Source organism: Pristiophorus japonicus, chromosome 32 (assembly GCF_044704955.1).
Source record: "Pristiophorus japonicus isolate sPriJap1 chromosome 32, sPriJap1.hap1, whole genome shotgun sequence".
In the NCBI taxonomy this organism is placed as follows: domain Eukaryota; kingdom Metazoa; phylum Chordata; class Chondrichthyes; family Pristiophoridae; genus Pristiophorus; species Pristiophorus japonicus.
This window is the reverse complement of record NC_092008.1, coordinates 6,620,015-6,637,434: the sequence shown is the minus strand read 5'-3', so window position 1 is coordinate 6,637,434 and position 17,420 is coordinate 6,620,015. Positions and strand designations below refer to the sequence as shown.

At 43.8% G+C, this 17,420-nt stretch overlaps 1 protein-coding gene across 1 annotated transcript; it reads left to right on the top strand.

Annotated features, from left to right (window-relative positions):
• Nucleotides 1-496: 496 nt before the first annotated feature.
• On the top strand, nucleotides 497-14,585 carry LOC139240543 (probable G-protein coupled receptor 139). Its single transcript, XM_070869087.1, has 3 exons — nucleotides 497-560; nucleotides 10,633-11,454; nucleotides 14,458-14,585. Exons 1-3 carry the CDS (start codon nucleotides 497-499, stop codon nucleotides 14,583-14,585), a joined length of 1,014 nt encoding a protein of 337 aa, XP_070725188.1.
• The last annotated feature ends 2,835 nt before the right edge of the window (nucleotides 14,586-17,420 follow it).

Below are 17,420 nucleotides of genomic sequence, written 5' to 3'. Positions count from 1 at the left end.
TCCAGCACTGGATGTCGGACCTGTGATCATTTGGAGACAGTGGAGGGTGGAGAGCGCTGGTGGTGATGTAAATCTGACTGTCACCAGTGTACATGTGGAATCTGACGCTGTGTTTCCAGATGATGTCGCCAGGGTGCAGCAGGTTGATGAATATAGGAGGGGGCCAAAGATTGCTCCTTGGTGGACACCAGAGTTAATAGTGCCAGAGCGGGATGAAACGCTATTGCAGGTGATTCTGTGGCAATACACATTAGATAAAAATCGACCGAGGGGATTGCAGTCACATCCAGCTGGACGGCGGTGGAGAGGCGTTAGCGGAGGATGGAGTGTTCAACACGGCAACTCCAGCAGATAAGTTGAGAAGGACGGCGCGGGACAGTTTACCTTTTGTCACAGTCACATAGGACCTTATGTGTCACTGTTGTAAGAGCCGTTTCGGGACTGTGGCAGTGGTGCAAAGCAGATTGGACGGATATAACCTGGAGTTCCAGGAAAGATGGGCCGAGATTTGGGAGCCGACAACACTTTCAAGCCGATTGGAGAGAAAAAGGAGGTTGGAGGTGTGGCGGTAGTTTGCACGGTGCAGCAAATGCACAAAAAGGATGGAACTTATATATGTTAACAAAGAGCATACTTTGGAACAATAGCGGCACTTGCGGGTAATGTCAACTAGCGAGGTTTGGTATTCATTGAATTTCACAATAAATAAACCGACCATTCATTTCACTGTTGGATATTTTATTCCCAGTGTGTAGAACAGCCGTGGCAGGGAATCGAAACTGAGAATACCATCAATGAAATTATTATCCATGAGTGCACGGGGCTGCTGTGTCCTTGGGCAAGCTACTGACCCTTAAATATTCACAAACTGCGATTGTATCTGTGTCAGCTCTGTTATCTGTGCGGTACAGTTACCCGCTGCTCCTGAGTCTCGGGGTCTGATTCTCGTTTTGGGCTTTGACTGATATAAATGTGTGAGGTCCCGAGTTCCTGCTCCATACCCTGCGCTTCCACCTCGCTGGCTTCTCACTCAGTCATTTTGTCCTGCCCTCTGGACATCTCTGGCTCTCAACCGCCCTTCAAACCCACATCACAACATAAAATTATACCGCAGCTTCAGACTCTACCCACCTTTAACCAAAATCCTGCCACACAATCCTTCTCCATTCTCGCTCGGGGCCCACCCTTTCTCTCCTTGTGGAAGCTCCGAGCAGTTTCCCTGAGGTTTGTGCCACGGGTGTGAGGGGATTAAGTTACCTTCCTTCACTCATTTTTTTCTCTGGAAATAAAATCAATGGAACGTTTGATACAGTGTCTTAACATTGCCTTTCTTAGCTCAGCGGTTTGTGTAACTTCTTGAATTTAAAATGTTTACTGAAATAATTTAATGAGACTTGCACAAGTGCATTGGCCGGGAATTGAACCCGGGTATCTGGAGCAGGGGCCGACAATTCTACTCCTGAATACCAAGACTCACACTGTCAAGGCGACTTTCCCTTCAATTTTCATGTATTTTTTGCGCTTTTCCTTACACAAGGAGCAACTTCATAAAACACAAAGCCAAAGAGCGCAGAAGCTGAGAATGGAATTATTCAGAACATTCTGGAAACACTCTGGAGGTCCAGGGGTCACAGTCTACGAATAAGAGGTAAGGCATTTGTGACTGAGATGAAAAGAAACTTCTTCACTCAGAGAATGGTTAACCTGTGGAATTCCCTGCTGCAGAAAGTTGTTGATGCCAGTTCGTTAGATATATTCAAAAGGGAGTTAGATATGGTCCTTACGGCTAAAGAAATCAAGGGTTATGGAGAGAAAGCAGGAAAGGGGTACTGAGGTTGAATGATCAGCCATGATCTTATTGAATGGCAGTGCAGGCTCGAAGGGCCGAATGGCCTGCTCCTGGACCTAATTTCTATGTTTCTATGTTTCTATGGCCATCTGTGGAGAGGGGAACGCAGGTTCCCCTTTCAGGTCGATGAGCCAAATATTGCAGATACTTTTATTAACATTATTTTTTCACGTGCTGATCCGTTTGAATTTTTCTCCAAACTTTACAGTTTATAAGTTGCCGACAGGCAATCAACAGTTAATGAACTACCCTAAGTCTGGGAAGCCTCATAAAGCATTGAACACTACAAAAATGCGGATATGACTCAAAACCTCGCGTGGTGAACAATGGATCAGTAGTCTATCGCCTTATTTTGTTCAATTTGGATTTATTCAACATTAAATTAATTTACAAATCGGCATCATTGCATTGTATCATCCAAATCCATTCCGCCTCCCCGCACAGTCATTCTTCAACCACTTATTAACCACAAAACCTGAAGTTTAATGTGTCTCCTGTAACATTTACCAATCTATTTTACATTAAAAACTGATCATTACCTATTACTTAAACTTCCTTTACAAACAGAACATCCACAGAGTCTTCAAATGATGTTTTAGCATATATGTAACTTACTCCTTTAGGGTTATGCTCCTCCACTTATCAAAAAGGAGATTTCGTCTTTGCACAATCACTAATCTAGCCAAACTGAACATTACATTTATCGCCACATTGCCACGCTCAGGCAGACCCTCCTGCTATCTCCATCTCAAAATTTAATACATGGGGTTCCCATTCCCATTCTTCATATCCCACCCAGCAAGGAAACCTCACACATCTGTCGGACATATTATCAGAATCACTTAATTGAGCATATATCACCAGTAAATGGGACAGTCGCATCCCGTGTCCCACACACTGAGCAAGTTGCCACCTCCACTCGCCCAATCTTACATACAGCAATCATGGTCAAAATCGCTTATGAATCAATTTAAAATCCATTTCAAGCCACTCTGGATATTTAAAATTCATCCACACCCCTTTCGAAAGCGTGTTGTGGTCTAGCTGTGGGGACATACTCTTCCAAAACTCCTGATCAGCCGAGGCCTTGAAAATCCACGGTCTAAATATCCCAAAGAAACCATGAGTGTTGCAGTGGTCTAATTGGACCGACTCCTCTGCTCTCTCCAGCAGAAAGCTTGGAAATACAGGATGCATTTGACGTCCTCTGGATGTTTTCTCATTTATTTCATCCATCGAATCCTGTGGCATTGCCCTCACAATCTTCTCATACATTCTCCCCATTGCGTTTTCCTCTACTTCCTTATCCTCCTCGTAAACCATATTCCTCACGACAGCTTCCGGCAACCTACCTGGAATCATCTCCTATTCCACGTATATAATATCAAATTTTATAAAAGCTTTATTAAATAATACCTCTTTTCCATCTTAGTCAGTCCCTCAGAGTCGAGGATGACTTGCTTCCAAATTAAAGACGAGTTCTTCCGTGACTGATGACTGCGATGTGGGATCTCCAGTCTCTGTCACAGGTGGGGCAGACGGTGGTTGAAGGGACGCTGGAAGAAGGGACTGGTGGGTGGGTGCTTGGGTTGTCATGCACTCGTTCCACTGCTTGAGCTTGGTTTCCGCTTGCTCCCAGCTAAGAGACTCGGAGTGTTCCACACCTTCCCAGATGCTTCTCCTCCACTTTGAGTGTTCTTGTGCCAGGGATTCTCAGGTGTCAGTGGGGAAGTTACACATAATTAAAATGTTTTTTAGCGTGTCCATGAAGCATTTCCTCTGCCCATCTGGGATTCGCTTGCCGTGTCGCAGCTCCGCGTAGAGTGCTTGTTTTGGAAGTCTCGTCTCGGGCATGCAGTTGATGTGGCAAGTCCATGGAAGCTGATCGAACGTGGTCGATGCTTCAATGCTGGGGATGTTGGCCCAAGAGAGAACACTGACGTTGGTGCGCCTATCCTGCCAAGGATTTACAGAAGCTTGCGGATCCAGATTTGGTGGAACTTCTCCAGTGCTGTGAGATGCCTGCTATATATAGTCCATGTCTCTGAAACATAAAGCACGGTGGTTATTACTATGCCATGTATACCATGAGCGTGGTGCCGGGTTTGACGTCCTGGTCTTCAAACACTCTCTTCCTCAGGCAGCCGATGGCTGTGCTGGTGCAGTGAAGGCGGTGTTTGACCGTCATTGAAGTCTACCCTTGTTGGCAGTAGGCTCCCGAGGTATGGAAAATGGTAAACTTTGTCCAAGGCTTCATTGTGGATTTTGATAATCTGGGGCGGTACTGTGTGGCGGTTTGCAGGTTGGAGAGGACCTTTGTCTTATGGATGTTTAGTCTAAGGCACGTGCTCTCCTATGCTTCTGTGAAGGTGTTGATGATGGTTTGGATTTCGGCCTGATCTCGAAGTTATCGAAGTTAACTCTTATCTCTAATCTTTGATTGTGGATACGCCCACTATGAACTTTTGATAGGCGTTGAAATAAAATCAGTTATATTCCCCTGCTTTAATTCTTCAGGATTATGTTGTGCTGGATTGCAGATTAGTATGGTTTGCAAGTCCACAGTTTCATTACTTTCGTTTAATTTCTCCTCTTTTACAATTAGTGGAAATAATCATGTTGCACCTAGGGTTATTTACAGCTAAAAGTCTCATTGTCGTCAAAACCCATTGGGTTCATCATGAACTAAAGCTTTCTGACAGAGGCCTAAGACCAATCTCTGTGGTTGGATAGACTTCTGCACATTTCCGGTTTTTGGGGTATATCCCAGGGTTTTCGGTTCTCTCTCAATGTAGAAGATCCACGGAGTTAACAGACAGGGGAACATGCGTATGCGTGTAGCCGGTATGAGGATTGGGTCGCATCTTCTACTGAAAGGACAGGAATCATATTATTCTCCGTTGTACTTTGTAAACTGCTGCTTAAATATTGTAAAGTATTAATTCTTGCTTATGCTAAATAAAGCCATATAATTAGAAGGAATGTGGTGTCAATATTGAACAATTGAACAGACAGATAGACCCGAAAACGACAACAACGGGTGGGCCTTGAAGTGAAGGTGGGCCTTCTCTTTAACTGGTCAAATCCTGACGTGATAGTGGACCTTATTTAAACAGGCAGTCACAGTGGTGATCCAGGGCATTCTCTTTAACCGGACAAGCCTTGAGGTGATGATGGGTTTTCTCTTTAAACGAGAGAGACTTGATGGAAATTTTCTTTCATCAGGCAGTTCATGAGGTGATGGTGGGCCTTCTTTAACAGGAAGGCTTTGATGTGATGGTGGATATGTTTATAAATGTGCAGTTAATATTTGCACCAAGAAGGGAAGTTGGGATGTCAGAGTTTTTGGAAATTAGTTCACAATAGCAGAAGGTCTGTCTCATTGACACGATGAGCTCGGGTAGGACATGAGGGGAAATATTGAAAATCTAGCGAAGCATCAGAATTCAGAGATAGAGTAGGAGATGTTTTCCTTGATAGGGATGGGGAAGGAGATGAGCCAAAAACAGGTGAATAGATAATTTCAGTATCAGTGACAAATAATTCCATCAATTCCTCGGAGTTAATCTTGGAGGTGTTTGTAGCAGGGACAGGGCAGAGGTATTTAACAATATAGTTGTTAGTTTTGAAAGGAAGCCAAGGTCTATGTTTGCTTTCCATGATAAGGTTGGATATTGGATCTGCTTAGGGTGAAAGATGCAGGATCTGACAAGGCTGTATGTGAAAAGCCTGCTTCAACATTAAATGAGTAAACCAGTTGTGAGCCAGATACGATCAAATCATTGCCTTGGACCTATGGGAGCTACAATGGGACCTATTCCTGAGAAAATGACCAGTGTAGGAGAGGGTAAGAGATTTACCCGGGACAAGGACATCAAAACTCTCAGTGCATGAGTGGTACAGCTGATCGCCTGCCGCAGAACTAGCTTGGAAAATGGATAATTGATTCAGTCAGGAGTTCTCAAGGGTCATAAGTGAATTATGGGGAGATTTGTCCACGTGCGTAGATGCAGCTAGAAGTGGGGTTGGAATGGAATAGGGGGTGAATAGGGGGTGTGCATGGTGAGCGATGCATGAAGCTGTCGGAGATGGCTTTGTATGTGACCGCAAAAAGAGAGCCGACTGAGTTGGCAAGCTTGAAGAAATCAAATCGACAATCAATGTGCTCAGACTGTTGATTTACCTTTTTTTGACCTTGCTCATTATTACAGAACTTTTCAACAATGGGACATTCTAGTGTACATCCATAAGTGTATTTAGTGGTGCGAGGAGTGTTGGTTCAATAGGGGTTAACTGAATGTGTTTGTTCATTGACTGTATTTGATATCAGACCCCATAGATTAATTAAATGTGTTTGTTCGGTGACTGTTATTAATGCGCCTCTCCATGGACCATAATTGTATCACTGGAGATGTTATCTCTTCTATTAATACGGCAAACACCTCAATCAGTTGTACCACAGTCTCGCAGAGAACATCACCTCTGGCACTCACAGGGATCAGCGGCTCTACTGAGAGGAGAAGAATGTATTTCAGAATCAGCGAGTTTACGATACTTGCATTCGTTTTTGAGATAGAAAAGATATACTACCCCATTCTCGCTGTTGTCGGAGTCCCTGGTAAGTAACTATGTCTGCCGACACATGCTGTTGATCATGTTTAACTGTGAAACATAGAAACAGAGAAAATATGTGCAGGAGTAGGCTATTCGGCCCTTGGAGCCTGCACCGCCATTCAATAAGTTCACGGCTGATCATTCCCTCAGTACGCCTTTCCTGATTTCTCTCCATACCCCTTGATCCCCTGAGCCGTAAGGGCCATATCTAACTCCCTGTTGAATATATCCAATGAACTGGCAACAACAACTCTCTGCAGCACGGAATTCCATAGGTTAACAACTCTCTGAGTGAAGAAATTTCTCCTCATCTCAGACCTAAACGGTCTACCCTTATCCTAAAACTATGTCCCCTGGTTCTGGACTTCCCCAACATCGGGAACATTCTTCCCGCATCTAACCTGTCCACTCCCATCAGAATCTCTACGTTTCTATGAGATCCCCTCTCATCCTTCTAAACTCGAGTGAATAATGGCCCAGTTGATCCTGTCTCTCCTCATATGACAGTCGAGTCCTCCCTGGAATCAGTCTGTTGAAACTTCACTGCACTCCCTGAGATTAGGAGAGCAAAATTGAACACAATATTTAGGTGAGGCCTCACCAAGGCCCTGTACAAAGGCAGTAAGAACTCCCTGCTCCTTTACTCAAATCCTCCAGCTATGAAGCCCAACATATAATTTGCCTTCTTCACCGCCTGCTGTACCTGCATGCCAACTTTCAGTGACTGATGAACCATGACACCCAGGTCTCGTTGAACCTCCCCTTTTCCTAATCTGCTGCCATTCAGATAATATTCTGCCTTCCTGTTTTTGCCCCCAAAATGTAAAGCCTCACAGTTATCCACATTATACTGCATCTGCCATGCATTTGCCCACTCACCTAACCAGTACAAGTCACCCTGCAGCCTCCTAGCATCCTCCTCACAGCTCACCCTGCCACCAAGCTTAGTGTCATCTGCAAACTTGGAGATATTACACTCAATTCCTTCATCTAAATCGTTAATGTATATTGTAAAGAGCTGGGGTCCCAGCACTGAGCCCTGCGGCACTCCACTAGTCACTGCCTGCCATTCTGAAAAGGACGCATTTATCCCGACTCTCTGCTTCCTGTCTGCCAACCAGTTCTCTATCCACATCAGTACATTACCCCCAATCCCATGCGCTTTGATTTTGCACACCAATCTCTTGTGCGGGACCTTGTCAAAAGCCTGTTGAATGTCCAAATACACCACATCCACTGGTTCTCCCTTGTCCACTCTACTAGTTACATTCTCAGAAAATTCCAGAAGATTCGTCAAGCATGATTTCCCTTTCATAAATCCATGGTGACTTGGTCCGATCCTGTCACTGCTTTCCAAATTAGCTGCTATTTCATCCTTAATGATTGATTCAACATTTCCCCCACTAATGACGTCAGGCTAACTGGTCTATAATTACCCATTTTCTCTCTCCCTCCGTTTTTAAAAAGTGGTGTTATATTAGCAATCCTCCAGTACATCTGTTGAGGTCACAACATCCAGAAACTCATTGAACCCACATATTCTCTCTGGCTGTGGGGCTGATAATGCTCTGTGATTCCCCAATGTGAATTGGTCTGAGTGCAGTGAATAGACAATATTTTTTCTCAATGTGATAGGGTCAGATAGAGATCGGAATCTTTTGTTAATTTCCAACACAAGCAATCTCACTGGATGAATCTCTTATAGTCTGCGTCTGTAGAGTGCATTCTATTCGATTGGACAGATGTGTCCATGGGTTTCCAGAATCCATCACCGTGCACTGGGAAAAGTGAATTATACCAAGTGAGGGAAACCAGTCGTGGCAGAAAGCTCAGAAAAACACCGTGAATGTTCAACAATGTCCATCTTGATCCAGGACCAGTCTGATGTCCCCCTTTGTACAATCTCTTTCCCAGCATACGTCAGTGTTCTGGGAGGTTAGGATGGGATTACAAATTCATTCGTGATTGAATGTGTCTCCAGTTATAGATCAATGGATTGATTTCCGATCGTATCTGTGAACAAGGAATCTCCCACCGCGTGTCCATCAAGCACAGTTCAGGAGAATTTCTCAATGAGACCTCATCTGACTCTGCCCCATCTCTTGCTCTGCTTCCGTGCAACTGATTCTTGTTGATTGTCACTGGAGAACAATGAGCGTTGAGTTCACTTTATTGATGCAAATGCAACGCGTCAATTGGACTCCCATCAAATCTCAACCACAGATACAGAACTCTGGTTTAGCGCTGATGTATTTGGATTCAGATATTTAATTAAATCTCAACCACCGATATAGAACTCCGGGTAAACAAATCATCTGATTGGATGCAGAGATTTAGAACACACCACACGGTGGTTAATTTAATCTTTGTTATATTAAACACAATCAGAAAAAATGTATAATCACACAGCAGTGGACAGTTTGATTTTTGCGCGATTTTGTAAATCGGACAATTAGAATTAGCCGCCGGTTATACACCATCACCCATTGCCTTCACATTAATGCGGGATGTATAAAACTGGATTGGTTCCACTTTGCCCATTTTACACCAGGACAGATAGATTTTAACAGACCGAGCATCTGTGGAGAGAAAGAAACGCCAGGTGCGTGCCATCCTCAAAACAGGGCTGGTCATTGTATAAGACCATTTATTGTCGAGATTAGTTAAAACCATTTGGAGGATCGGTGAGTTCAATGTCATCTAAAATGTTATTTAATAACGTGTTATTTTCACGGGATGTCAAATGTTAGATTTAAATGCATGTGGAAGCATTGTTCTGATTTATCAGTTGCTTTCACGCCAGATTAATATGTTAAATATTTTTCCCTTCCTAACCTCAAACAACAGCTCCTTTTTGTGCCCTGTAACCGCGTAGGAATACCCTAAGCATTCGAGTCGATGGGAATCACAGCCCAATTTTCACACAATATCCAAACTCGCTTTGCTCCCGTATTTTGTTCATGCTCTTCCAGGGTCTACCTCAAGGGTGAATGACTCACTCTCCCCTGGTTACTGACTCAATCTCCCCGGTCACTGACTCACTCTGCCCTGGTAACTGACTCACTCTCCCCCGGTCACTGACTCACTCTCCCCCAGTCACTGACTCATTCTCCCCGGTCACTGACTCACTCTCCCTGGTGACTGACTCACTCTCCCCAGGTCACTGACTCACTCTCCACTGGTTACTGATGTATTTTCCCTGGTTACTGATGTATTTTCCCTGGTTACTGATTCACTCTCCCCTGGTGACTGACTCACTCTCCCCTGGTTACTGACTCACTCTCCCCGGTCACTGACTCACTCTCACCTGGTTACTGACTCACTCTCCCCCAGTCACTGACTCACTCTCCCCCGGTCACTGACTCACTCTCCCCCAGTCACTGACTCACTCTCCCCCGATCACTGACTCACTCTCCCCTGGTTATTGACTCACTTTCCCTGGTTACTGACTCACTCTCCCCTGGTTACTGACTCACTTTCCTTGGTTACTGATTCACTCTCCCATGGTTACTGACTCACTCTCCCTGGTTAATGACTCACTCTCCCCTGGTCACTGACTCACTCTCCCTGGTTACTGACTCAATCTCCCTGGTTACTGATTCACTCACCACTGGTCACTGATTCACTCCCCCCGGTCACTGAATTACTCTCCCCTGGTCACTGACTCACTCACCCCGGTCACTGACTCACCCTCCCTGGTCACTGACTCACTCTCCCCAAGTCACTGACTCACTCTCCCCGTCACTGACTAACGCTCGCCCGGTCACTGATTCATTCCCAAATTTCCCAACCTAACTCCTGATTGGGTGCAGACTGGGAATACAATCCCAGAAGGTCGATGGTTCCAGGGTTCCTGCAGCAGCAGGCAATGAATCAACAAACCTGGAGATGAGGGCTAATACCACTTCAATATTAATCCTCTGATTAGATGGCACATTACTCTTGCAAAATTAAATCCCATTCCCGGGTTCAGTCTACCATTCATTGCAGAATAGTGAGGTGCACAATTTGCATTGTACACCCTGTCTCCATCTGAAAGTCCTTTCTCAGGAACATTATTAAATTCCATCACTCCAACAAATGTAGAAATTTTACCGAAACCCCATCAACCTGATAAATTCACTTTCAACCTGCTGTGTTAATTTCCTGTTGATTTCCATTCCTCACAGCTAATTTAGTGACGATGGTGATCCTGTCTCGTGGAATGTGCGGTCTCTCCAAATGCGTCACACGCTACTTGGTGGCCATGGCAGCGGCAGGTCTGCTGGTCGTTATCACCGACCTGATATTGAGGCAGATTCCAATTGCTCATCATCTGTATTTTGTGCAGCGAATCCCCCTGTGTAATATCCACGCCGTCCTGCTTTATGCAGCCACGGACTGTTCTGTCTGGTTCACCGTCACTTTCACATTTGATCGATTCGTGGTAATTTGTTGCCAGAAGCTGAAAACTAAATATTGCACTGAGAAAACCGCGGCTATGGTTCTTGTAACAGTGACTTTGCTAAGTTTTTTAAAGAGCATTTTCTGGTACTTTATGTATGTACCTTGGTACACGTTGAGCAATACCCACTGGTTCTGTTACGTAAGTGCTCTTGTCATGGTTTCAGATTTGTGGGCAACACTCGAGCTTCTTCATTATATTCTAACCCCGTGCATCCCATTTGTTCTGATCCTGCTACTCAATGCTTTAACTATCAGACACATTTTAGTGGCCAGCAGAGCTCGCAGGAGACTCCGGGATCACAGCAGCGAGGGGATTCCCAGTGACATAGAGATGGAGAGACGAAGGAAATCCATCATTTTACTGCTCGTTATCTCGTGGAATTTCATAATGTTATGGGCTGTGTTTATGTTCTTTTCTATTTGGAACCGGATTTTGCATTTAGGTTATGATATTATACATGTATCTTACTACATAAAAGAAATAGGATTCATGCTCCAGCTCCTGAGTTGCTGCACAAACACTTATATTTATGCTATGACACAGAGTAAGTTCAGAGAGCAGTTGAAGAATGTGGTAAAATGTCCGTCTTTCTTCATTGTTAAAATCATTAAAAGATGAGTAGACGTTCCAGCAGTACAACTGAATTCTAGTTCATGTTCTCAAAGACCCGATCTACATGATGCAGCGAAAGATGTGAAGAACGAGAAGTCCATAGCGGGTATCCATGATTTCTCATGCAGAAAGCAAAGTAAATTCAATATAGATGGTATCGCGGCAGATTTGTTTAAGGAAACATGGCTTGATGTGGGGACGTCGTGGTTTAATGCAATCACATATTATATAGACGTATTTTGCACTGGTTGGCATTATAGTATCAAATTACGAGGACATAATTAACCTAATAAAATATACAGCTCACCGGATCATTTCAGGGCTTTCGATCTAGATGACATGAACAGTCAAAACGATAAGCTAAGGATACCCGCTGAAACATTTCATAGACTAACATAGCACATAACATATAATTCGCCCCATCACGCATTCACCAGCTCAACGAAAGAGCTATACAATTAATCCCAGTCAGTTGCTTTTCCCACATAGTTAGTGCTACATCGGGTTCCTCCAGCCTTCCAGTCAGGTCATTCACGATAATAATTCGTGTTGTTAAAAAACATCTCTTTTCCCCACTAGATTTCTTGTCAGTTATCTTAAATCCATGTGCTCTGGTATCAGACCCTCCATCCAATGGAAACAATTTCCGTCTATCTCGTCCAGCAAAACCTTTCGTGGTTGAATCTCACACACCTTTTGCACCTGTGAAGTAACACGTCTCCATCTTCCTAAAGCTCCTTTGAAATTGCACCACTTAATGTACTTTGCTCCTGCTGACTTTGACCACTAATATGCTTCAGTACACAATTATCTGCATTAAATTTCAACAGCGAAGCTTCCGCCCATTTCACTGGCCTGCCTATATCGCCCTGATGTCTGATACTTTCCTCTCCAGTTGCTACATTCGTAAATTTGTGATATTTGCAAACTTTGACATTGTGCCCTGTGTACTGAAGTCCAGGACATTAATATGTATCATAAAGGAGAAATGGTCCCAACACCGCCACCTGTCGGACACTACCGGATACATCTCTCCAGTCTGAATAATAACCGTTCCCTACAACACTCTGCTTTCCGCCTCTCAGCCAATTTCGTAGCTATGCAACCACTGTCCCTTGAATACGATAGGCTTCAATTTTGCCAGCAAATCTACTATGCGGCACTTCATCAAATGTCTTTTGAAAGTTCCTCAAAGAACTTAATCAAGTTAGTCAAGCACGATTTGCCACTGGCTATTTAGACTAACATGAGCAGTTAAGACCACAAGCTTACATAAGAACATAAGAAGATAAGAGCATAAGAAATAGGAGCAGGAGTAGGCCATACAGCACTTCGAGCCTGCTCACCATTCAATATGATCATGGCTGCATTGATCATGGACTCAGCTCCACTACCCCGCCCGCTCCCCATAACCCCTTATTCCCTTATCGTATAAGAAACTGTCTATATCTGTTTTAAATTTATTCAACATCAGATGAGTCCCTTGCATGTGAATAAATTTCGGTACCACTCTCATGGACACGGCAAGTAAATGTTGTATCAATTATTTAAGAATGAAAGTGTATTAATCAGACATCTCAGTCCTCAAGTTTGAGTTAAGTGTGTGTATAATTGGCTATCCCATAGATTCAACATAATTGGCGACCGTGTCAACACTACGACTAATAAAGACTTTTAATGTCTGATTTGGTGACAGGACTGCCCAACTCTAGTCAAATAGACGTGTATAGTGCAGATTCGGCAATATGGAGATTCTGGGCGAATATATTGATGCACGTTTGATGTAATATGGTGGCCTAACAATGCGGGTTTGTAATCGCACCGGAAATACAGATCCATGAGTGAGATAGCCCAGATCCGGAGGACGGGGACTACCAAGGTTCCAGTATTACAAGGGAAGTTTTTCATGGTTGTGGTTCTATCCAACTCCCGTAAGCATCTCAGAAAGGAGTGCGACAGATTGGAGGCAGTAAATGGGTGAACATTTGAGTAAGAGTGATCATCGTATCATAAGCTTTAAATTAATACCAGAGAAGAGCAAGGTACAAACTAAAGTAGAAATTCTGATTTGGATCGCGGCAAACTTCAGTGCGATGAGAGGGGATCTATCGGGGTAAAGTGGATCCAAAGATTAGCAGGAAAATCTGGAACAGCACATCACGAGGGGACGTTTCAGGTACAGGCTAGGGACATTCCAATAAGAGGCAAAGAAAATGGAACCAAAAGCACGGCTCCTTGGATGATGCGATAATATGATTAAACAAAAAATGCGAGTGTATGATGCAAGTCAGGAGAATTCGTCAAGGGAGTACCGGGCCAAATACAAGAAGTTGAGGGGGAAAAGTGAAGAGGAAAATAAAACTGTCAAAGAGATAATATGAGAATAGAATGGCAGTTGACATAAAAGGGAAACCAAAAATCTTCTACCGACATTTAAATGGTAATAGGATATTAAGAAGCGGTTTGTGGCCGATTATGGATAAAAAAGGTGATATTTAGGGCCAAATACAAGAAGTTGAGGGGGAAAAGTGAAGAGGAAAATAAAACTGTCAAAGAGATAATATGAGAATAGAATGGCAGTTGACATAAAAGGGAAACCAAAAATCTTCTACCGACATTTAAATGGTAATAGGATATTAAGAAGCGGTTTGTGGCCGATTATGGATAAAAAAGGTGATATTTGCTGAGAGGCGCATGTGATGGCGAGAATATTTAATGAGTACTTTGTGTCAGTGTTTACAAAGGAAGAAGATGCTGACAAAATATCGGCAGAAGCGGAGATGGTGGAGCTAATTGAGTGGTAGGATGTACTGGAAAGTCTGGATAAACTGAGAGTAGATAAGTCGTCTGTCCAGATGTCGGGCATTTCAGCTAGCTAAGAGAAGTGTAGTGGAGATCGCGGAATGGCTTGACATGATCTTTCAATCTTCCCTAGATGCAGTGGAGGTGCCAGATGATTGGAAATTGGCAAACGTGACAAGGTGTCTGGACAATCCTAGCAACAACGGGGCGGTCAGTGTAACATCAGTGGTGCATATGATTTTAGAAACCATAATCAAGTAAACAAGCAACAGGCACTTGGAGAGACTGAAACTACTTAAGGAGAGCAAGCACTGATTTTAAAAGGCAGATCGAGTTTGCCTAATCTAATTTCATTTTTTGATTAAGAACCATGGAAGGTGGATAAGGGTCCGCAGTGGATTTTATCGATATGTACCTTAAGAAAGTATGGACAAAGGCTGGTTGACAACATTGAAGCTGATCTAATAGGAGTGCCAGTGTCAGCTTGGAGAAGAAATTGGCTTAAGGACAAAAAACAGCGAGTCTTGGTAAATAATTGTTTTTCAGACTGCAGGATGGTAAACCGTGCTCTTTCCCAAGGGCCAGTGCTAGGACCACTGCTTTTTTGTTATTGATAAATTACTTAGGTATTACAATAGACTACAATTACAAAATTTGCCGCTGATACCGAACTTGGAGGTGTGGCATACAGTGAAGATGATACCAGTCGACTTCTACAGAACATAGCTAGGCTCACAGAATGCGCAGACTAGTAACATTTGGAAGTTAATACATAGAAGTGTGAGCTGATACATTGTGGCACAGTTGTAAATAATTTACAGCAACAGAGGCACCGATGTGTTCATTGGATCAATCTTTGATGGTGGCAGGATATATTGAGTAGTTTGCCAAGCATATGAGAACTTGGGCTTCATAAAGAGAGGTATTTTGTACAAACGCAAGGAAGTTACGTTGAACCTTTATAAAGCTCTGGTTAGGCTACAATTTGAGTATGGCATTCCGTTCTGGTCACCACATATTAGTAACGACGTTGAGAATTTGCTTGACATATTGCAGAGGAGATTTACCAGAACGGTTCTCGGTATGAGGGATTTTAGCTATAGGATTAGGTTGGAGATGCTGGGGTTCTTCTTTTTGGAGCTAAGGACTTTGAGGGGAGAATGGATAGAGGTGTGCGAGATTATTACGGCATCGAATAAGGTAGACAGAGACAGCTGTTCCGATTCGCTGATGGCAAAATGACGAGGGGTTGCGGATTCAAGCTGGAGATACAGAGGGGAAGTGATGAAGAAGTCTTTTACACAGCGAATGGCAATGATCTGGGATTCATTGCCGATGAGGGTGGTAGAAGCGGAGACGATCAATGATTTCAAAATGAAGTTGTTTAGGCACATGAGGACTACGGGACTAGCGCGGCTGAATGGAACTCGACAGAAGTTTGGAGCATCTGGCATTCTCTGCATTATTGCATTATTTATTAAGGATGTCATCCACACTATTCTGCGAACCCCTGTATCCCCGATTCCCTACTTGCAATTTATCCACCGTAAAGTGTGGCATCCGTTAATGCCCACCCTGCACACCTCTTCCACAATCTCCAACATCAACTCCATCGACAAACTATTCTCCACTTAAAGCCGCATATCAGCCACCTACCACATACCCACCGCCCCAGCAGCTCCAAGTCCAGTTCCAAACTATTCTCCACTTACAGCCACTTCACCTCCACCTCCCATTTACCCACCGCTCACATTTGCACCAGCTCCAACCCAACCTGCACCATGTTACCTGCCACCACTTTGTTACCCTCCAGCTCCACCCCTTCGATATCCTTCAGCAACTCCTTGTGTACGAATAGAACCCATTATCAAGTCAACCTCTCGCCATTGACAGGTGGAAGTCGGTAGATTAGCGACCGTTGGACCACGTTGTTTGAACCCACTCAGCGAGTTTGAAATGCGAGGTCTCCCGGGATAAGATCCAGGACGAACCCTGCTGTTCCCAATTTTAAGTGAAGCAACCAACAACAACATCGCCATCATCTGCGATCAGTGAGGACTTTCTCCCAATTCCACATCATTATCCTGACGGATATCATCGTCATCGTAATTCACACAGACCCTTGCTGTGAAAGACGTTTAGAAAGAAAATGCATCATGTGCCCGCCCCCAACCCAGAGCGTGTGCCGGGAGACAACAGGCTGTAGTTCTATCACAGCTCCATTCTTCAAAGTGGGCCATTATATGGAGGAAGTGCATAGAGTCAATGGCTTTCTGCACTGGCCCGCCAGTAAGGGCGTTGGGATATGGATTGAAGGCGATTAAATGGAGTTAAGATGCAGATCAGCTAGCGTATAATAGAATGGCTGTCTAGGCTCGAGGGGATGAAAACCCACTCCTTTTCCTCTGTTCCTATCGCGTCGCCACCCTTGAACCCTGTTTCATTCAAAGCCTTGACGTCAGTTCAATCATCCAAACAGCTTGGCTGTACATCTATACTGTAAGATTATGTGATTCGAAGACATCTCCTCTGGCAATTCACAGCCAGGGAGCTTGTTTGATGCCAGCGGAGACTGTTCAATTGGAAAACTGCAACACTCATGGTTTCTTTGGGATATTTAGACAAGCTGGGTGGGGTATGAAGAATAGGAATGGGAATCCCATGTATTAAATTTTGAGAGTGCAGGAAGGGCTACCCGAGTCTAGCAATGCGGCAATAAATTTAATGTTCAGTTAGGCTAGATTAGTGATTGTGCAAAGCAGAATGTCTTTTTTGCTAAGGGGAGAATAACCCAAAAAGTGTCTTTTAAGTATATGATAAAACATCATTAGATGACTCTGTGGATGTTCTGTTCCGAAAGGAATTTTAAGTAATACATAACGATCAGCTTTTAGTACAATAGATTGGTAAATGTCATAGGAGACACAGTAAACCTCAGGTTTTGTCGTTAATAAGTGGTGGAGGGATGACTGTGCGGCGAGACGGAATGGATTTGGATGATACAAAGTGATGATGAAGATTTGTAAATGAATTTAATGTAGAATGAATCCAAATTGAACAAAATAAGCCGATGGACTACTGATCCATTGTTCACCA

What these genes read in the sequence shown, in the direction of transcription:
- LOC139240543 (XM_070869087.1), top strand. Translation starts at nt 497, where the DNA reads ATGGGCCGAGATTTGGGAGCCGACAACACTTTCAAGCCGATTGGAGAG. An exon ending in AGAGAAAAAGGAGGTTGGAG is followed by an intron (nt 561 to 10,632) that starts GTGTGGCGGTAG and finishes CATTCCTCACAG; the next exon opens with CTAATTTAGTGACGATGGTG. An exon ending in TATTTATGCTATGACACAGA is followed by an intron (nt 11,455 to 14,457) that starts GTAAGTTCAGAG and finishes AATCTTCCCTAG; the next exon opens with ATGCAGTGGAGGTGCCAGAT.